The sequence below is a fragment of the Scyliorhinus canicula genome, chromosome 4 (genome assembly GCF_902713615.1).
Source record: "Scyliorhinus canicula chromosome 4, sScyCan1.1, whole genome shotgun sequence".
NCBI lineage: Eukaryota > Metazoa > Chordata > Chondrichthyes > Carcharhiniformes > Scyliorhinidae > Scyliorhinus > Scyliorhinus canicula.
In genome coordinates, this window is record NC_052149.1 from 205555357 (window position 1) to 205573218 (window position 17862).

Genomic DNA, 17862 nt, shown 5'->3' on the forward strand with positions numbered 1-17862 from the left:
CATTTACATCACGGAAAATATTTTATATTCTTGGGTCACCTTCTGTATATAATTGGCACGAAATTATTGTGGAGTGTATTCAAATGAAATCTATACTTTGATCTAAGTTGGACTTATTCTGAAATGTATCGGGCTCCTATCTTAAATATACAGGCTCTGTGGTGTCAGATTTAGAATATGTAGTACTGTCCCTAATATACTGATGGTGTGTGCCCCTTCTCCTTCACTCTTTTTTATTCTTTGTCTCTTCAACCATTTATGTTTTTTTACATAAAGGCGCTGGGTTAGATGACTCAGCTGTGTTTTTTTATTTATATGGCAAAATAATTGCGCTGTACCTTACCAATTGTGTGGGTGTGATGTTTTGTTTGTAAAGAAAAACTTGAGTTAATCCCCTGGCTTGATGTAATGACAGACTGAAGGATATGCAGATTACATGAGGTTGCAGATTGTGCTTGAATACAATTCTGCTGTTGCTGATGGTCCACAGCATCTCCTGGATGCTGAGCTTTGAACTGCAGGGTCTGTTCTGAATCTATCCCATTCAGAACAGTGATGTGGAGATGCCGGCGTTGGACTGGGGTGAGCACAGTAAGACGTCTTACAACACCAGGTTAAAGTCCAACATGTTTGTTTCTAATCACTAGCTTTCGGAGCACTGCTCCTTCCTCAGGTGAATGAAGAGGTCGGTTCCAGGAACATATGTATAGACAAAGTCAAAGATGCAAGACGTTCAAAGAACATGTGCATAGATTGCATTTTTGACTCCGTCTATATATACGTTTCTGGAACTTACCTCTTCATTCATTTGAGGAAGGAGCAGTGCTCCTAAAGCTAGTGATTCGAAACAAACCTGTTGGATTCAGAACAGTGGTAATGCCACCCAACATGATGGAGGGTATCCTCTGTGTGAAGTTGGGGTTTTATCTCCACAGGATTGTGTGTGGTGGCCAATACCATTTTGGGCAGTTTAATCTGTGACAGGTAGTTTTGTGAGGTTGAGGTAAAGTAAGTGTTTTCCTGTTTCCCATTCCTTCACCACCTGCTGCATCCCCAGCCTAGTGGATATATCCTTTGGGACTTGGCTAGTTTGTCTGTTGTGGTGCTACCAAGCCACATTTGGTGACAGACATTGAAATACTCCACCCAGAGTACATTCTGTGCCTTTGCAGGGAGAAAGCTAACACCACCTTTGAGTCCCCCCATTCGTCCAACACTCCCTTGGGGTTCATGTTGGTTTGGAGTTTGGTGAAATCTTCACCATGTTGTCAATTTATTTGTGAGCCTGCTGATGCTGGATTATTCTGTGAAAGATTGGAGGAAATTAAGCATTTGAATAAATAGAGATACGAAGGCATGAACCCTGACCTTCTTCAAAATCAGAGTTGGCACTTCTACCCAAATTAAGTCAGTCAGACCTTCCTGGTATGTTATTATTGTAAACTACTAAATATTGAAATCCCCATTGTCAGTTAATAAAACAGATTATAATAGTGAATTGAAACAGATAAAAATATAATTGGTTGGTGCAAAATAAGATCAGACTGAAGTTATTTATGATAATCAACTTAGGTGAAGGAATGAAGTTGTCTACAATCTAAAACTGCAAAATGTGCTTTAATTATTTAACTATTCGCACAGTGGTTAGCACGGTTGCTTCACAGCACCAGAGACCCGTGTTAGATTTCCAGCTTGGGTCACTGTTTGTGTGGAGTCTGCACATTCTCCCTGTGTCTGCGTGGGTTTCCTCCGGGTGCTCCGGTTTCATCCCAGAGTCCAAAGATGTGCAGGTTAGGTGCACTGGCCATGCTAAATTGCCCTTAGTGTCCAATAAAAGGTTAGGTGGGGTTACAGGGATTGGGTGGAGGTGTGGGATTAGGTAGGGTGCTCTTTCCAAGGGCCAATGCAGACCCGATGGGCTGAATGGCCTCCTCCTGCACTGTAAATTCTGTGATATCTATGCTGATTTGGTCAGCTGTCTTCAAAATAAAATGAACCTGTGTATTCTGCAGATTGATTTTGAGTTTGACGGCATATTTTGGCTTTGGATTGGTGCTAATGATCAAGGCAATCATTGGTTTTACTTCAGTTGATTATCGTCAATAATATCACTACAACACATTTCCCACCAATCTGATCTGATCTATGGAAAGATAGGCAGAGGCTGCAGGTCAGGGCCAGGATTCTCCAAAATCCCAGCAAAGTGTTGACGCCGGCGTAAACACCTGAGTGTTTCACACCGGCGTCAATGGGCTCTTGACCCAGCAATTCAGTGGCTCACAGGGCGCCAGCACGATGCTGGATTGCTCCATGCAGCTCCGGCGCCGATACGTGGCCCTGCACTGCCAGCGCATGCACGCGCCAGCTCATGGTGGCCGTTTCCACGCTGGTGCCGCATAACATGGCGTAGCGACACAGCAGGCCTGCGGGAAGAAGGCATATCACATGTGCCCCCTGGTCGGTAGCCCCCAATCGTGGGCATGGCCGTCATGGAAGCCCGTCATGGAGGCCCCCCCCCCCCCCCGAATCTGATCCCCCCTATCCCCACCAGGACTGCCGCAGGTCCAAGCTCCCGCCGGGTGGTACCATACGGGAAACATGCTGGCGGAACTCAGTGGGAAAAGGCTGGTCAACTGCGGAGAATCACCGGGTAGGGTCTCTTTCAACGGCCCCCCGACCGGCGCCGTGTCGACCCTGCGCGCGCGATTGCCGCCGATTCTCCAGTCACCGGAGAATCATTTACCAACGTAGGAGTGGCGTGGCGGGGATTTTCGGCGTCAACATGATTCTCCGACCCGGCGCGGGCTTGGAGAATCCCAGCCCAGGTGTCCGGTACCACTCAAATGACATCCTGAAGCCGATGAGTAAGAGGCTCATATTGGGCAGCACTGTAGCACAGTGGATAGCACTGTTGCTTCACAGTGCCAAGGTCCCAGGTTTGATTTCCAGCTTGGGTCATTGTCTGTCCAGAGTCTGTGCGTTCTCTCTGTGTCTGCGTGGGTTTCCTCCGGGTGCTCCGGCTTCCTCCCGCAAGTCCCGAAAGACGTGCTGTTAGGTGAATTGGACATTCTACATTCTCCATCAGTGTACCTGAACAGGCGCTGGAATGTGGCAACTAGGGGCTTTTCACAGTAACTTCATTGCAGTGTTAATGCAAGCCTACTTGTGACAATAAAGATTATTATAAAATTATTATTTCTTTGAGAAAGGTATTTAAAGGGTTTTCTTAGCTCTAATACTTACCACACGATAAGGTTTATAATAGTGATGCCTCGAATATTACGAGTTTTTATCAAGCAAGTAACTGTAAAAGATTTGACATTTTTATCCTTTACATCTTCGAGCTGGAAGAAAAACAGAATATTCAATATTATTAGAAAATATCAATATTATCTGTTGTTATTAGTTTACTTTTGGGCATGAATAATCCAAAAAATCTATCTGAAAGAAACATTACTTCTGGGAATTAATTGGTTACAGGTTTATCGGAATGAGCTATGCACATTGCAAAGATATTTTGGGAAGTGCTGTGTCACTTGTGTGTGTTGTAATCATACTTCAGATTAGGAAAAATGACAACTCATAAAGAATATACAATCAGCTGAATATTCTCTTATTTGCATTTTAATTCACCATCGACTCTGGACAGATCTAAAATCTAAACTTTGACAAAGTGTAAACTCCATAAATTCTGCCATCAGAATCAGTGCTTAGAATTCAGCAACTAATTGAAAACGGTGCAGTGTATATTATTATTATTGTCACTTCTTTCTTTTCCGGAAAGACCTGTAGAAAAAGAGGGGGCTAAGTGTAAACATGATAAAACTTCCATTTTCTAGATGCTGTGCCACGTCAAGGTTCATGATGCTGGTTCAATCCTTATTTAAATCATAGGCCTCTAGAGTGTGTTTGATAGGTATAATGTTTTCATGGGTAATAGAAATTGTGATGATGTTATGTATTATAGCTCCTCCTTCAGTCTCTGCCGCTCCGACGCTAGGCTGCGATTCTCTGGCGACTGGAGAATCAGCACCAATCGCGCCCGTGTGGTTGCCGGGGCGTCAGTCGGGGGCCGCTGAAACAGGCCCCCGCGGCGATTCTCCCAGGCGATCGGCCGCACTTCCTGCGAATTGCGCCGAGTCCTGCCGGCGTGGTTCCAACCTGATACCACCCGGCAGGAGGTCGGACCTGCAGTCGCGGTGGACGTCTTGGTGGTGGTGGGGGGGGGGGGAGAATCTGACTCCGGGCAGGGGGCCTCCACGGGGTCCAGGCCTGTGATCGGGGGCTTCCGATCGTCGGGTGGCCGCGAACTGGAGGAGGCCTACCTGTGCCGCCCCCTCTTAGGTCCCCAACATGTTGCTCCGTGCCTGTGCGGGGATGGCAAACACGCGCATGCGCGGACCCTCGACGGCCGTGCATGGCCGCCTTCAGCGCTGGAACATTTGATCTTGACTGGCTTGAGAAAATTTGGAATTTTTTGGATACTTTTGACATTTATTTAAAATTCTGTGTTGGCATGGTGATATCCTTTTTATGATATTTACCAGCAGGTGGCACAGTGGTTAGCACTGCTGCCTCACAGCATCAAGGACCCGGTTCAATTCCGGCTGAGGCTGAGTGTATGGAGTTTGCACAATCTCCCCGTGTCTGTGTGGGTTTCCTCTGAGTGCTCTGGTTTCCTCCCGCAGTCCAGAGATGTGCTGATAAGGTGGATTGATAAATAGTGTTGTCAAATGAGGTGATGGGAATAGGGTAGGGGGTGGCCTAGGTAAGGTGCTCTTTCGGATGGTCGGTGCAGACTCGATTGGCCAAATGGCCTTCTTCTGCACTGTAGTATTCTGTTATTCTAACTGCTGAGATAATATTGTAATGGTGTGATCAGCAACACAATAACATTAGCATGCGACACTTACATTTTTTTTAAATCCTAGTTTTTATAGACACAGGGGAGGAAGAGGAAGAGGGGTAATAGTGTTACTTAATGTGGATCTTGAAGCTGCAGATTTGCAGTATCAGCATTGTGTGTGTTGTGGATTGTTCTGAGCAATAAACAGACAGAAAACCTTTTATTTATCAAAATGATATAAATGATAGTGAGGCTAAATTTGCTTCTCTTTTTGAAACAATAAATTAGCTATCCTAATATCCAAGTGGATAAATGCACATTGGGTGAAGTATTGAACCATAAAAAAACAGAAATGTCTCGGGTTCGGTTCCCATTCGGTGGGTCATTTAGCTGATCCTACGACAATAATGGAGACAAGAAATAGTTTCCGTACCCCTGGGAGAAATTATTTGCAAGGAACATTTGTGAAGTTGATTGAAAAATGCATCTTGAAATTCAAACCAATAAACTACACTTAAAGTATCAGGTAAATATATGTCTCCACAAAATAGTATGAAAGTATGAAAGCAATGTATTACTAACTAAGAGGAAACTCCCTGACAACTGTGCAGGGCCCAGCCTATTCCTGTAAATCACGTGCTTTTTAGAAGGCCTGACTTCTGGGTGCTTGCCAGTTTTTTTTCTCTAGTGGCAGCCTTCACATTATATGCAGAGCACAGCATGTCTTAATGCAGGACACAGTGCCAGCAATCATTAACAGAGGGCTAAACTGAGGATTGACCATTTTTTTTGGACATACGCTTGGAGATTTAACCTCATAACCTCCTGCCTACTAATATCTTGCCCAGTCAGAAAGGACTTTCCAATCTCTAATATTTTAAAAAACTAATAAATAAGAGGTGTTCAAAGAAAATGCGTTAAACACACAGGGTTAAAAACTTGATTGCCTCTGAGCATAACGCGTAATTAAACCATGTCTGTCCAAAGTTATGCAGGCAGCCTGCTAACTGTGATAGCTGCATGTGGCTTAGTGCTAAACTTGCTGCCGAGTGGCGACGCACCTCGGCAGTGGCCCCACGTTCATGCCACTAAAAGTATTTCTTAAAATCGAGCTGCATTCTGCCTGCAGCAGCTGGTGGAAGACGTTGTGGAAAAGTTTATGAACAGAAGGAAGAGTGGGAATGGTGAATCAGATCGCAGGGCTGAGATGAGGACTTGATGTGGTGACATAAAAAGAAAGGCTGACGGACAGGCACACAGAACTGCTTGGTACAGTGGCAGGCCTGTTAGAAAGCCTGTCGTCGCCAACAATGTGTATGGAAAAGCCCAGCTCCAAATTGACACAGAGCTTTGGGCAGAGATTGGAGGTTATCCTTCCTGGTGTGGCAGTGGTGGCCAAATCCATGAGAACACTTTCGCGATTGTCATGTCACCTGGTGCATTGAGTGAGTCATAAGTGTCTCTGTATAAGATTTCTCTACATTATTATTTTATAGAGAATGACATATCGTGGCACATGTCTGAGACTCCTCTTGTTGCAAACATGGTAATAAAGTGATCTGAGGTGGTGAAAGAGTTCAAAGGGTCATCCAAGGTGAGAACAAAGGCTCAGGAAGGATGTGAATCCCTGGATAAAGGTCATGGATTGCAAGTCACTCTGAGGTGCCTGTGTGAACACCTCCATGGAAAGGACAATCTGGAACGTCTAAACTCTTACTGCCAGGAAGGATGTGAATCCTTCCTGGCAGTAAGAGTTTAGACGTTCCAGATTGTCCTTTCCATGGAGGTGTTCACACAGGCACCTCAGAGTGACTTGCAACCCATGACCTTTATCCAGGGTCAGAGGTTCTCAACTGAAGTGTTCCTGACTGCGAAAATCCCTGAATTAGATGGCATTCTGACTCATTTCAACTTGCATCATGCTCGGCCAACCCCTTGTACAGTTGGAGCACAGAATCCCAGAATTATTATGGTACTGAAGGCCATTTGGCCCATCGTGTCTGAATCGGCTCTCCAAATAAGGACCATGACTTAGTGTAATTCTCCTGCCTTTTCCCTGTACTCCTGTACGTTGTTTCCATTCAAGTAATCATCTCATGCCCTCTTAAATACCTCAATTAAATCTGCCTCCACCTCACTTCCAGGAAGTGCATTCCAGACCCTTTAGTGAAGAGACTCCCAGGACCCACAGCTGCTCCAGTGCATCAGGTGGAGGTAGGAACTCCCGAGGGGGTGGATGGTCGGATGGCAGGCCGACCCCAGGGACTAGCTGCCCTCCAAACAAGTTTCGGCTTCTGGAACGGACAGTCCAATCTATAGTGGGGATGCAGTGGCAGAGCCAGGGACTACATGAGGGGTTGTCGGCGAACATCTAGCATCTGCAGGTGAGGTTGGAGCAGTCCAACCGTGTGCAGGAATAGGAGGAGGTGCCAATGATGCATGCCACCCTGGGAAACACTGCGCTGTTGGCGTCCACGGTGGAGGCCCTGGAAGCAAGGGTGGCTATGGATCAAGGCCTGGGGCACTCTGTGCAGGTGCTGGCTGAGGCACCCATCAAGACTGCGTTCTCAAAGGCAGCCATCTGCCAGAGCATTGGACATTGCAGCGGCGCTTCTGAGCATGGCCCAGTCACAGCAGGCCATGGCTACGAATACCTGCGGCATTGCCCAGGTGCTGGCCGACATGGCGCAGACACAGAGGGAGGTGGCCCAGGTCTCAGAGTGAGATGGCGCAGTCGTTGGCTGATGTGGCACAGACTCAGAAAGTGGTGGCACAGTCAATGGGCGATGTGGCGCAGTCCCAGACAGAGATGGCCCACACTCTGTGCTCCATGGCTCTGAGCATGCAGAGCCTGGTCTAGACTCGAGTGGACCTCCAGGATCGGCAACACCAGATGGGGGGCTGCCTCTGGGGATAGCTCCCCTCACACCCCCATCCCATGGAGTATTTTGGGGGTGATCAGGCACCCGAGGGAGGAGGAGGTGATGGGGCCCGTGCCAGTGACTCCCACGTCCCAGGCATAGTTGTCAGCCGCCAACAGCAGGGCCCATGCTGCATCCTCTCTGGGCTTATCTTTCCTTAAAAAGCAAGCCCAGTGATGGCTATGTCAAACCCTCGACCTACACATGGTGGAATCTCTTCACACTGATTCTAACTGCTAAGCTCTCAATCTGAATGAAGTTTCATTCTGCTTCAGCAAGGGTCATGAGGCAAAGGCAATAGGGCTTTCCGAACCATCTAGCATCTTGTGGGGGAAGATGGTCCCTATACTGTGAGGGGACGCATCACATGTCAGTTTCCCCAGATCAAAATCACCAAGAGGTTTGAAGACTGTAATGCTTGCTTCACAACTCGGAAGGCTTCTTCTTGCGGCTCTCCCCATTGTCACCGCTGATTCTTCCTGAATAGCTAGTGAAAAGGTGCCAATGCTGTGACTAGATTTGAAATAAACCTTCCACAGTAATTGACCATACTGAGGAAGGTTTTAAGCTCGCTGACATTTTGGGTACAGGGTTGTCTCGTATGACTTTGACCTTTTCTTTCAATTGGTGCAACCCTATTGCATCAATGTGAAATCCTAGATACGTCACTTATGAAGCTTGAAAAGTACATTTTTCCCATTTTAGGTGGATCTCTGCATCACAAAACCTCTGCATTACTTCCTCTAGGCTGGCCACGTGTTATTCTTGTGTAGCAAGAAGCCGAGGTAAACCATCACCATGGGGATTCTCTGGAGGAGATTTTCTATTGTGTGCTGCAAGATAGCGCAGGCTGAGCAATGCCGTACACATTCTGTTATACTGGGAGAGGCCTTTGCGGATATTGATGAGACTCCTCATCCAAATCAAGTTGCAGGTCGGCATGACGGAGGTCCAATTTTGAATAAGTAAAGCCCCCCACCAGTTTAGCATAGAGGTCTTTAATTCGGGAATCAGATACCGAGTGACCCGGGCAGCTTGATTTATGGTCAGCTTATAGTCCCCAAAAATTCTTATTGACCAACCAGGTTTAAGGACAGGGATTGTCGGTGCCATTCACTCTGGAAAACTGAACCAGTTGATTATACCCAACCATGCAGTTATTGGAGGTCAGTCATCCTCAGTGCCGGGACATCGCTGCAGACGTTCCTCAGGGTAGTGTCCGAGGCCCAACCACCTTCAGCTTCTTCATCAATAACCTTCTTCCAACATAAGGTCAGATGTGGGGATGTTCGCTGATGATTGCACAATGTTCAGCACCATTCGCGACTCCTCAGGCACTGAAGCAGTCCACGTGAAAATGCAGCAAAACATTTATCCAGGCTTAGGCTGACAAGTCGCAAGTAACAAAAGTTCCAGGCAATGACCCAATGACCATTTCCAATAAGAGAATCCAACGATCACCCCTTGACATTCAATGGCATTACCATCACTGAATCCCCCATCAACATCCTGGAGTTTCCCATTGACTGACCATATAAATACTGTGGCTACAAGAGCAGGTCAGAGGATAGGGATCCTGAGGCAAGTAACTCACCTCCTGACTCCCCAAAGACTTTCCACAAGGCACAAGTCAGGAGTGTAATGGAATACTCCCCACTTGCCGGGATAAGGCAGCTCCAACAACACTCAAGAAGCTTGATACCATCCAGGACAAAGCAGCCTGTTTCGTTGGCACCCCTTCCACAAATATTCATTCCCTCCACCACGGCGCACTACAGCAGCCGTGTGTACCATCCACAAGATGTACTGCAGGAACTCACCAAGGTTCCTCAGGCAGTACCTTCTAAACCCACAAACACTACCATCTAGAAGGACAAGGGCAGCAGATACATGGGAACGCCACCACTTGGAAGTTCACCACCACTTGGAAGTCCCCTCCAAGTCACTTACCATCCTGACTTTGAAATATATCGCCATTCCTTCACTGTCACTGGGTCAAAATCCTGGCACTCACTCCCTAACAGCACTGTGGGTGTTCCTACACTAAGTAGATTGCAGCAGTTCAAGAAGGCAGCTCACCACCATCTTCTCAAGGGCAATTAGGGATGGGCAACAGATGCTGGACTGTGCATGGCAGCTACATCCAGGGTCACTTGGAGATCCCCGGCATCTTCGAGGACCACCCCAGGATGATGGGCTGGTTCTTATTGGACAAGGAATCCCGCTGAGGTCCTGGCTGGTGACGGCGGTGCAGAGGATTGAGACCGAGTGGGAGAGCCGTTATAATGAGGCCCACACTGCACCTCTGATGTAATTGAGCGGTGCATTGGACTGCTGAAGATGCGGTTCCGATGCCCGAACTGTTCTGTTGGTGCCCTGAATATATCTTTGCCTGCTTGATCCCTCGCGCTCAGTTATAAGGTGCCGGTAAGAAAAATCTGCATTTTTGGGGTGACAAATGGAGACTGATTGTTAATAGCAGTAAAGAAAGTCACAGTGAAAAGGGGAATTGGTTTATATGCTGAGCACATGCAAAAGTATAATTTGCGGAGCTGGAAATATGGAATCAGCTTACTTGTCAGATTGACTTGGGGGCCAAGATTTGCAGTAATGGATATTGGGGAGTGGGGCCAGTTAACTCAGATGGTCAAACATCTAGCATTTGGTTCAGGATAACGCCAACAGCACCAACTTCAATCCCATGGAACATGCAGCCTACATTCTCACCCAAACTCAAGACCCCAAATCTTGGCATGGGCCAGGAATTATTACCCATCAAATAATTGAAGATACTGCCTGGAGAAGACGACTGGACATTGAGGAAATAGCCACAAGAAAATTGAAAGAATTGAAAAGGGAGGAAAGCATAGTATAAACAAAGAATATAATCATATCTGGGGCCACCAATAAAATACATGTGTTAATGAACAGATGGAAGAGTGCAAATGTGACCTGATCCCCAAATCTTTAGAAATTAAGAAACTATTCCTCACTGGCTCAAGGATTTTATCCATTGAATAGATACATAGATACATAGAAGATAGGAGCAGGAGAAGACCTTTTGGTCTTTCGAGCCTGCTCCGCCATTCATCACGATCATGGCTGATCATCCAACTCAATAGCCTAATCCTGCTGTCTTCCCATAACCTTTGATCCCATTCTCCCCAAATGCTGTATCTAGCCGCCTTTTGAATATATTCAATGTTTTAGCATCAACTACTTCCTGTGGTAATGAATTCCACAGGTTCACCACTCTTTCTGTGAAGAAATGTCTCCTCATCTCTGTCCGAAATGGTTTACCGTGAATCTTCCGACTGTGACCTTTGGGTCTGGACACATCCACCTTCGGGAACATCTTCCCTGCGCCTACCCTGTCTAGTCCTGTTAAAAGTCTCTATGAGATCACCCCTCATTCTTCTGAACTCCAGCGAGAACATCCTAACCTAGTCAATCTCTGCTCATATGAAAGTCCCGCCATCCCTGGAATCAGTCTGGTAAACTTTCACTGCACTCCCTCGAGAGCAAGAACATCCTTCATCAGAAAAGGAGACCAAAACTGCACACAATATTCTAGGTGTGGCCTCATCAAGGCCCTATATAATTGCGGTTTAACTCACTTAGCTATTCAGCTGGTTCGGGACGCAGAGCAAAGACAGCAGCATGGGTTCAATTCCCATACCAGCTGAGGTTATTCATGAACTTCTCAACCTTGCCCCTCACCTGAGGTGTGGTGATCCTCCAGTTAAACCACCACCAGCCAGCTCTCCACCTCAAAGGAGAAAGCAGCCTGTGGTCATCTGGGACTATGGCGACTTTACCTTAGTTAAGACATATAATTTTAGCCCCAGTGCTGAATTAGTGACTGTCGGACAAAACAACATAAAAAAAAGAATGGGAATGAGTTCAGTGAATCAATGCAGCATTTACTGTGGCAATGAAGCAAATAAGCCTTATTTGATCTTTTTATGCAGATGGCGGCACTGTAGTTCTCTTAAGAAGCCCAGATTCTCACTCCGAGGCCAGCGTTCTCCGGCCCTTCCCGCTGTTGGGACCTTCCAGTCTGCTGATGGTGAACCCCCACTGTGGCTTCTCCGTTGACAGTGGTGGGACAAGAAGATCCCACCAACGGGCATGGAAAATGCTGCCGCTGGTGGCTATATGGTGGATCCTGCTGGAAAGTACATGCTTGTGGGTGATGAAGGAATTAGCTGAGATTCTTGATGGCCAAACAACCTGAAAGCATTAATTATTTTGGTACACACATGAAAAAAGGAATAGTCACTTGGACAAGGAAGATGACTGACGCCAATAGAACTGTAACATAGCAAAGAATCAATACCTTCAGAAGAGAGAGGCTGAGAAAAATTGACAGTTAAAGGGCAGGCCCCTAATGCACTATCAATTAAGACGAGATGGGAGTAGAATGTAATTGAGGCTTTATTACACTGAGATGTGTGGCCTCCTACAGCAGCTGACGAAATGGCTGCTGTACGGAGAGCACACATATTTATACTCCGCCTACTGGGCGGAGCCAGCAGGCAGGGATCTACCCCCATACCTGTAGTACAGGGGCCTTACCGTAAAACCCATATAAACAGTATAATACATCAGTGGTGACTACCACAGCCCCTTTAAAGGGTTAAATAAACAAACCAAAAACAAATACACTTTAGCATGTGCCAGTACCTCAAAATCACTGAAGAGTATCTCTGGTAGAGTGACACGATTTTTCTTTGCAGCATATCTCAGTATTGCTTCAGACTCCTGCACCTTCCCTTTTAACAGCAGCCAGCGTGGAGATTCAGGGATTAACCTGGGTATAAAAGTGTTATTTTAAGAAAAGATCACAAAGGTCGTGCAAAGGATTTGGGATGATACTGTTAATATTAAAATTAATTTTAATATCAGATATTAACATGGAATCTTATTCAAATTCAAGGACTGGGATCAATGGTGTTTAATATGTATTTTAAGATACTTTCATAAATCACAAAATCATGGATGTGGGCATCACTGGCTAGACCAGCATTTATTGGCCATTCCTAATTGTCCTTGAGAAGGTGGTGATGTGTCACCTTCCTGAACCACTACAGCCCATGTGTTGTTGGCGAATGGTGCTGCACATAGTGCAGTCATCAGCGAACATGCCCACTTCTGATCTTATGATGGAAGGAAGGGCACTGATGAAACAGCTGAAGATGGTTGGACACTAGCCTGAGGAACTCCTGCAGCGACATCCTGAAACTGACCACAACCAACTTTCTTTGTGCTGGGTAAAGCTCCACCAGTGCAGAGTCCCCCGATTCCCATATACTCCAATTTTGCTCGGGTTCCATGATGCCACACTCAGTCAACCGCACCACTTGATGTCAAGGGCAGTCAGTCATTCTCGCCTCACCTCTGAAGTTCAGCTTTTTTGCCCATGTTCGGACCAAGTCTGCAATGAGGTCAGGAACTGAGTGATAATGGCGGAACCCAAACTGGGCATCACTTTGCTGATAATCGTGAGTAGACTGATGGACCAGTAATTAGCTGGGCTTGGATTATCCTGCTTTTTGTGCACAGGACATACCTGGGCAACTTTCCACATTTCTGGGTAAATACCAATGTTGTGGTTGCACTTGCTTGGCTAGGGGTGCAGCTAGTTCAGGGACCCAAGTCTTTAGTACTATTGCCAGAATATTGTCAGGGCCCAGAGCCTTTGCTGTATCCAGTGCCTTCAGCCATTTCTTGATAACATGTGGAATGAATCAAATTGGCTGAAGACTGACATCTGTGCTGCTGGTGACCTCAAGAGGAGACTGAGATGGACGATCCACTCAGTACTTCTGGGCTGAAGAGCCTTATGTTTTGTGCTGATATGCTGGGTTCCCCCATCACTGAGGATGGGGATATCCTCCTCTCACGAGTTGTTTAATTGTCCACCATAATTCATGACTGGATATAGCAGGACTGTAGAACTTAGATCCGATCCATTTGTTGTGGGCTCGCTTAACTCAGTCCGATTGCATGCCGCTTCCTCAGTGTGGTATGCAAGTAGCCCTGTGTTGTAGCTTTAGTAGGTTGACAGCTCAGTTTTAGATATGCCTGATGCTGGTCCTGCCATTCTCTCATTAGGGGTTAGTTTAGCACAGCGGGCTAAGACAGCTGGCTTGTAATGCAGAACAAGACTAGCAGCGAGGGTTCAATTCCCGTTCCAGCCTCCTCGAACAGGTGCCGGAATGTGACGACTCGGGACTTTTCACAGTAACTTCATTGAAGCCTACTTGTGACAATAAGCTATTATTATTATTATTATTATTCTCTCCTGCACTCTTCATTAAACAAACAGCATTATGGAAAGAAAATCTACCAAGGGGAACATGAAATTGATGAATATCTTGTTGGTTGACACAAGCAAGTGAAAGACTAATGAAGATTGGGGGTGGGATTCTCCGACCCTCCTCGTCGGAATGGGGCCCGGCACGGGGGTGGAGAATAGCCATTCACGCCGGAAATCCGACACGATGGTGCTTCCGCGATTCTCCGCCGACCCGTCAGCCCCGCGCGCGCATTCGATGTGGCGCCTGTCGGGGGCCGTTGGAACAGGCCGACCGGCCAAACTCCCGCCGGCATGGTTTACATGTGGTACCACCTGGCGGGAGCTTGGACCTGTGGCCGCGGTGGCAGTCCTGGTGAGGGGCGGGGGTATCTGACTCCAGCGGAGGCCTCAGCGGTGGCCAGGCCTGCGATCAGGGCCACCGATCGGCGGGCCATCGTGATCTGGGAGGGACCTACCTTCATCCGCACGGGCCCACTGTGGCCATGTCGGCGGCGCCTGCGCCAAGATGGCCACCGCGCGCAAGTGCGAATCCGCTTGCGGCCGCCGTACGCATGCACGGCCGCGCAGTCTGGCTAGCTGGGCCCCGCCGGCAGCCAGAGCTGTGGGATGCATGCCGGGGCTCTTCTAGTCCCCTGGAAAACGGATAATAACCCTGGACCTTCGAGGAAAAAGTCCAGAGTGATTCCCGTCCGTTTTCTGGCGGGCGTGGGGACTTCGTCCCCAGAAGGGAGAATCCCACCCAAGAGCTAGTTTAGGCAAACAAAAGCTGAGGAAATCAATAACGTTAAAAATATCACAAAGCTCGGAATTTGGAAATAGGCATTCAGGACTGGAAGATATTGTTTCCTGGAAGGTCAGGGCAATAACATTGACGGAAGCTAGGCTGCAAACTGGTCAAAAATAGAAAATAAATATGTCAGGATATAATTGGGGTTATATTTCATAGCCTCTAAAAATAGCCTTGGGAATTGTGATGGACAATTATCCTGAAACTGTTGCTCCAGATATAGGCAATACTGCACGACCAGCACTAAGTACGGCCTCAGCATGGGGCCTACAATTGTGGGAGGAGAGGACCAGTTAATGTCAGCCTGCAGTCCTAACAGCTGGGGAATGTGGCTGTGGTGCAGGGGCTGGAAGTCATTCTGCAACTGGTCCTGACCTGCAACAGAGTGAACAGTGGCACAAAACAAACATGCAAATTGTGAATCATAGGTCTGGCAAGGTCTGTGGAGAGAAAAACAATGGGCTTAATTTATGATTGAAGTTGTCACCCCAATGTTTGGTACATTTCTGGGTCCAGAACCCACATCAGGGCTTGATGCCCAATGCGATTGCTGACTTGCAAGCCAATTACTGAGCAGGGTGCATGCTCGCCGTCCAGTGAAGGGTGATGAACGGGCTCCTGAGGCTGGAGTGGTATCCAAGGTGGGATTTACCAATGTAGAGTGGAGAATGAGACAACACCTTAAGGTGGAAGAGGAGGCGGTTGTTAAAATTGAAAAGAGGCCACCGTCGCAAAACTATTATCTTGTGGAATTGCAGTATCCTGGGGATCGCTCTTCAATCACTGGAGACTCCAAGTCAACCCTGGAGAGTTGGAAACCCGAGGCGCCTTAATATGGCTGTGGCTAGAATTTTCTGGTGGTCTCCCCATCCAGCAGTAAAACGCCACCTCGTGTATCCCAGTGGCGGAGAGTGCATACAATGGGAAAATAACAGGGCGGGGGGGGGGGTGAGCAGAAGATCCTGCCGCTGGCTAATGACGGCTGCCTCCCCTGCCACGAAACATGCCACTGGAGTCATGGAAAATCCCACCCCATGTGCCAAAACAAGATAAGTTGAATGTTGAACACGTTGTTAATAAGGGAGACAAAGCCAATTCAGGTAATTACTGCCCAGTTGACTTACCAAATGTAGGGCATATTTCAGAGTCTTTAGTTATGGATAATTAGCTAGCTACAAGCAAGATAATCAAAAAATCTAGCTGAAGCCTTTCAGCATTTCAGTGAACACGGTTCTAGCACCCTCTGCTGGAATGCAGCTGAACTTCACAAGTCTGTGTCCAAAGATCCACAGAGGAGCATTTATTACATGTACAATCAGCGCCGGCCCTAGGGCTGCTGGCGCCCCGGGCAAGCTGAACTTCGGCGCCCTTCAAGGGGGGGGGGGGGGGGGGGGTCGGGTCGGGGGGGGGGGGGGGGGGGCGGTCGGGTCGGGGGGAGGGGTCGGGTCGGGGGGGGGGGGTCGGGTAGGGTCGGGGTCGGGCCGGGGGGGGGTCGGGTCGGGGGGGGGTCGGGTCGGGGGGGGGTCGGGTCGGGGGGGGTCGGGTCCGGGGGGGGGTCGGGTCCGGGGGTGGGGTCGGGTCCGGGGGGGGGGGGGGGGTCGGGTCGGGGGGGGGGGGGGGTCGCCATGTTTGTGCGGGGCGGCCTGGGGGAGGGTGGCCACCGCGCATGCTTTACGCGGCGCCGGGTCTCTGACGCCGGTCACGCACTCCTTGATGGCGCCCCCTAGCACATGGCACCCCGGGCGACTGCCCGAGTTTCCGGTACCTTGAGCCGGCCCTGTCTACAATGACATAACTTTGAGCATTTTCCAGGAAGCCCATGAGAATATGGAGCAGGAAGCAGAGGATGAAGTGGGGTTGGCGGGTGGGGCGTATAGGGATGGGGAACAAAGTCATGCCTGAAGAGAGACTTTTTAATGGGCTTTGGAAGGAAGGAAAACCTGTAGCAAGCTGAAGACTTGGCCAAAGTTTTTAAAAGCTTCAAAAGGAAAGCATTCAAAAAAGTGAATGGACAGAGCCCTGAGAATTCAGTCCAATTGTTCATCGGATTGGTTCCTAAGAGAAGGTTGCCCCCTGATCAGAGGCTGAGTAAATTTGGCCTATATTCTCTGGAAAGAATGAGAGGTGATCTCATTGAAACATACTAGGGGGCTTGACAAAGTAGACACTGAGAGCTTATTTCCCATGGATGAGGAATGTAGAACTGACACGCGGAGAAATTCTATCAAGCTCTGTGGCAGACCCAAGAATAAATCAAACGCTCTGCTGTGCAGGCCCATGGAACACTTGTCCACAGCTCTCCTCACAACCACTCCATCAAAGTCTTCACTGGAGGTTGCTACAGCAGAACTATCTGTGACTTTGCTCTCTGGGGAACAGGCAAAGGAAGGACAGAATTTAATGTTCCCCATTTTAGTTTTAATAAATTTAAAAGATGTGGGCGTTGCTGGCAAGGCCAGCATTTATCGCACACCCTTAATTTCCCATGAGAAGAACATAGAACGTACAGTGCAGATGGAGGCCATTCGACCCATCGAGTCTGCACCGAAGTTGGTAAGCGGTTTTCTTGAACCACTGCAGTCCATGTGGTAAGACGTTCTGAGTCAGGGGGCTGGTTTGATTGGGTGAGAGGTGTGGGACGAACCCTACCTACTCCCTGCCTCCCCCGCCCTGATTCTGCCTGTGTGGGGGGGGGGGGGGGAAGAGACCCTATTGCCCGAATGTCAGCTGAGACCCTTAAGTAGGCAAATTATTTCCTGCAGAGAACCACTGTTCGTGGTGGTCCAAATGAAGAATTGCCAGCCTGTGATTGAACGGCAGCTGGGTGTTAGCCTTCGTTAGTAGTTGCCCATACATGTTGCCGCAATTCCCCTTCCCCAGGAGTCCATGTCCACTAGGTCCTCCAGCAGTGATTGTTGTGGTGGTCGTGGGTATGTCCTCATTTCCCTGCGTAAGAAGTTTTTGATCTGCATGTATCTTAGTTCAC

At 48.1% G+C, this 17862-nt stretch overlaps 1 protein-coding gene across 1 annotated transcript in view; it reads right to left on the reverse strand.

Moving 5' to 3' along the window:
* The window catches only part of LOC119965330 (solute carrier family 22 member 5-like), a 137106-nt gene that overhangs the window by 26443 nt on the left and 92801 nt on the right, over window positions 1-17862 (reverse strand). The window contains exons 5-6 of the mRNA XM_038795950.1: window positions 12454-12580; window positions 3244-3344 (exon numbers count right to left, since the gene is read on the reverse strand). Of these exons, the coding sequence (XP_038651878.1) occupies window positions 3244-3344; window positions 12454-12580 (228 nt within the window). The remainder of the gene's footprint in view (window positions 1-3243; window positions 3345-12453; window positions 12581-17862) is intronic.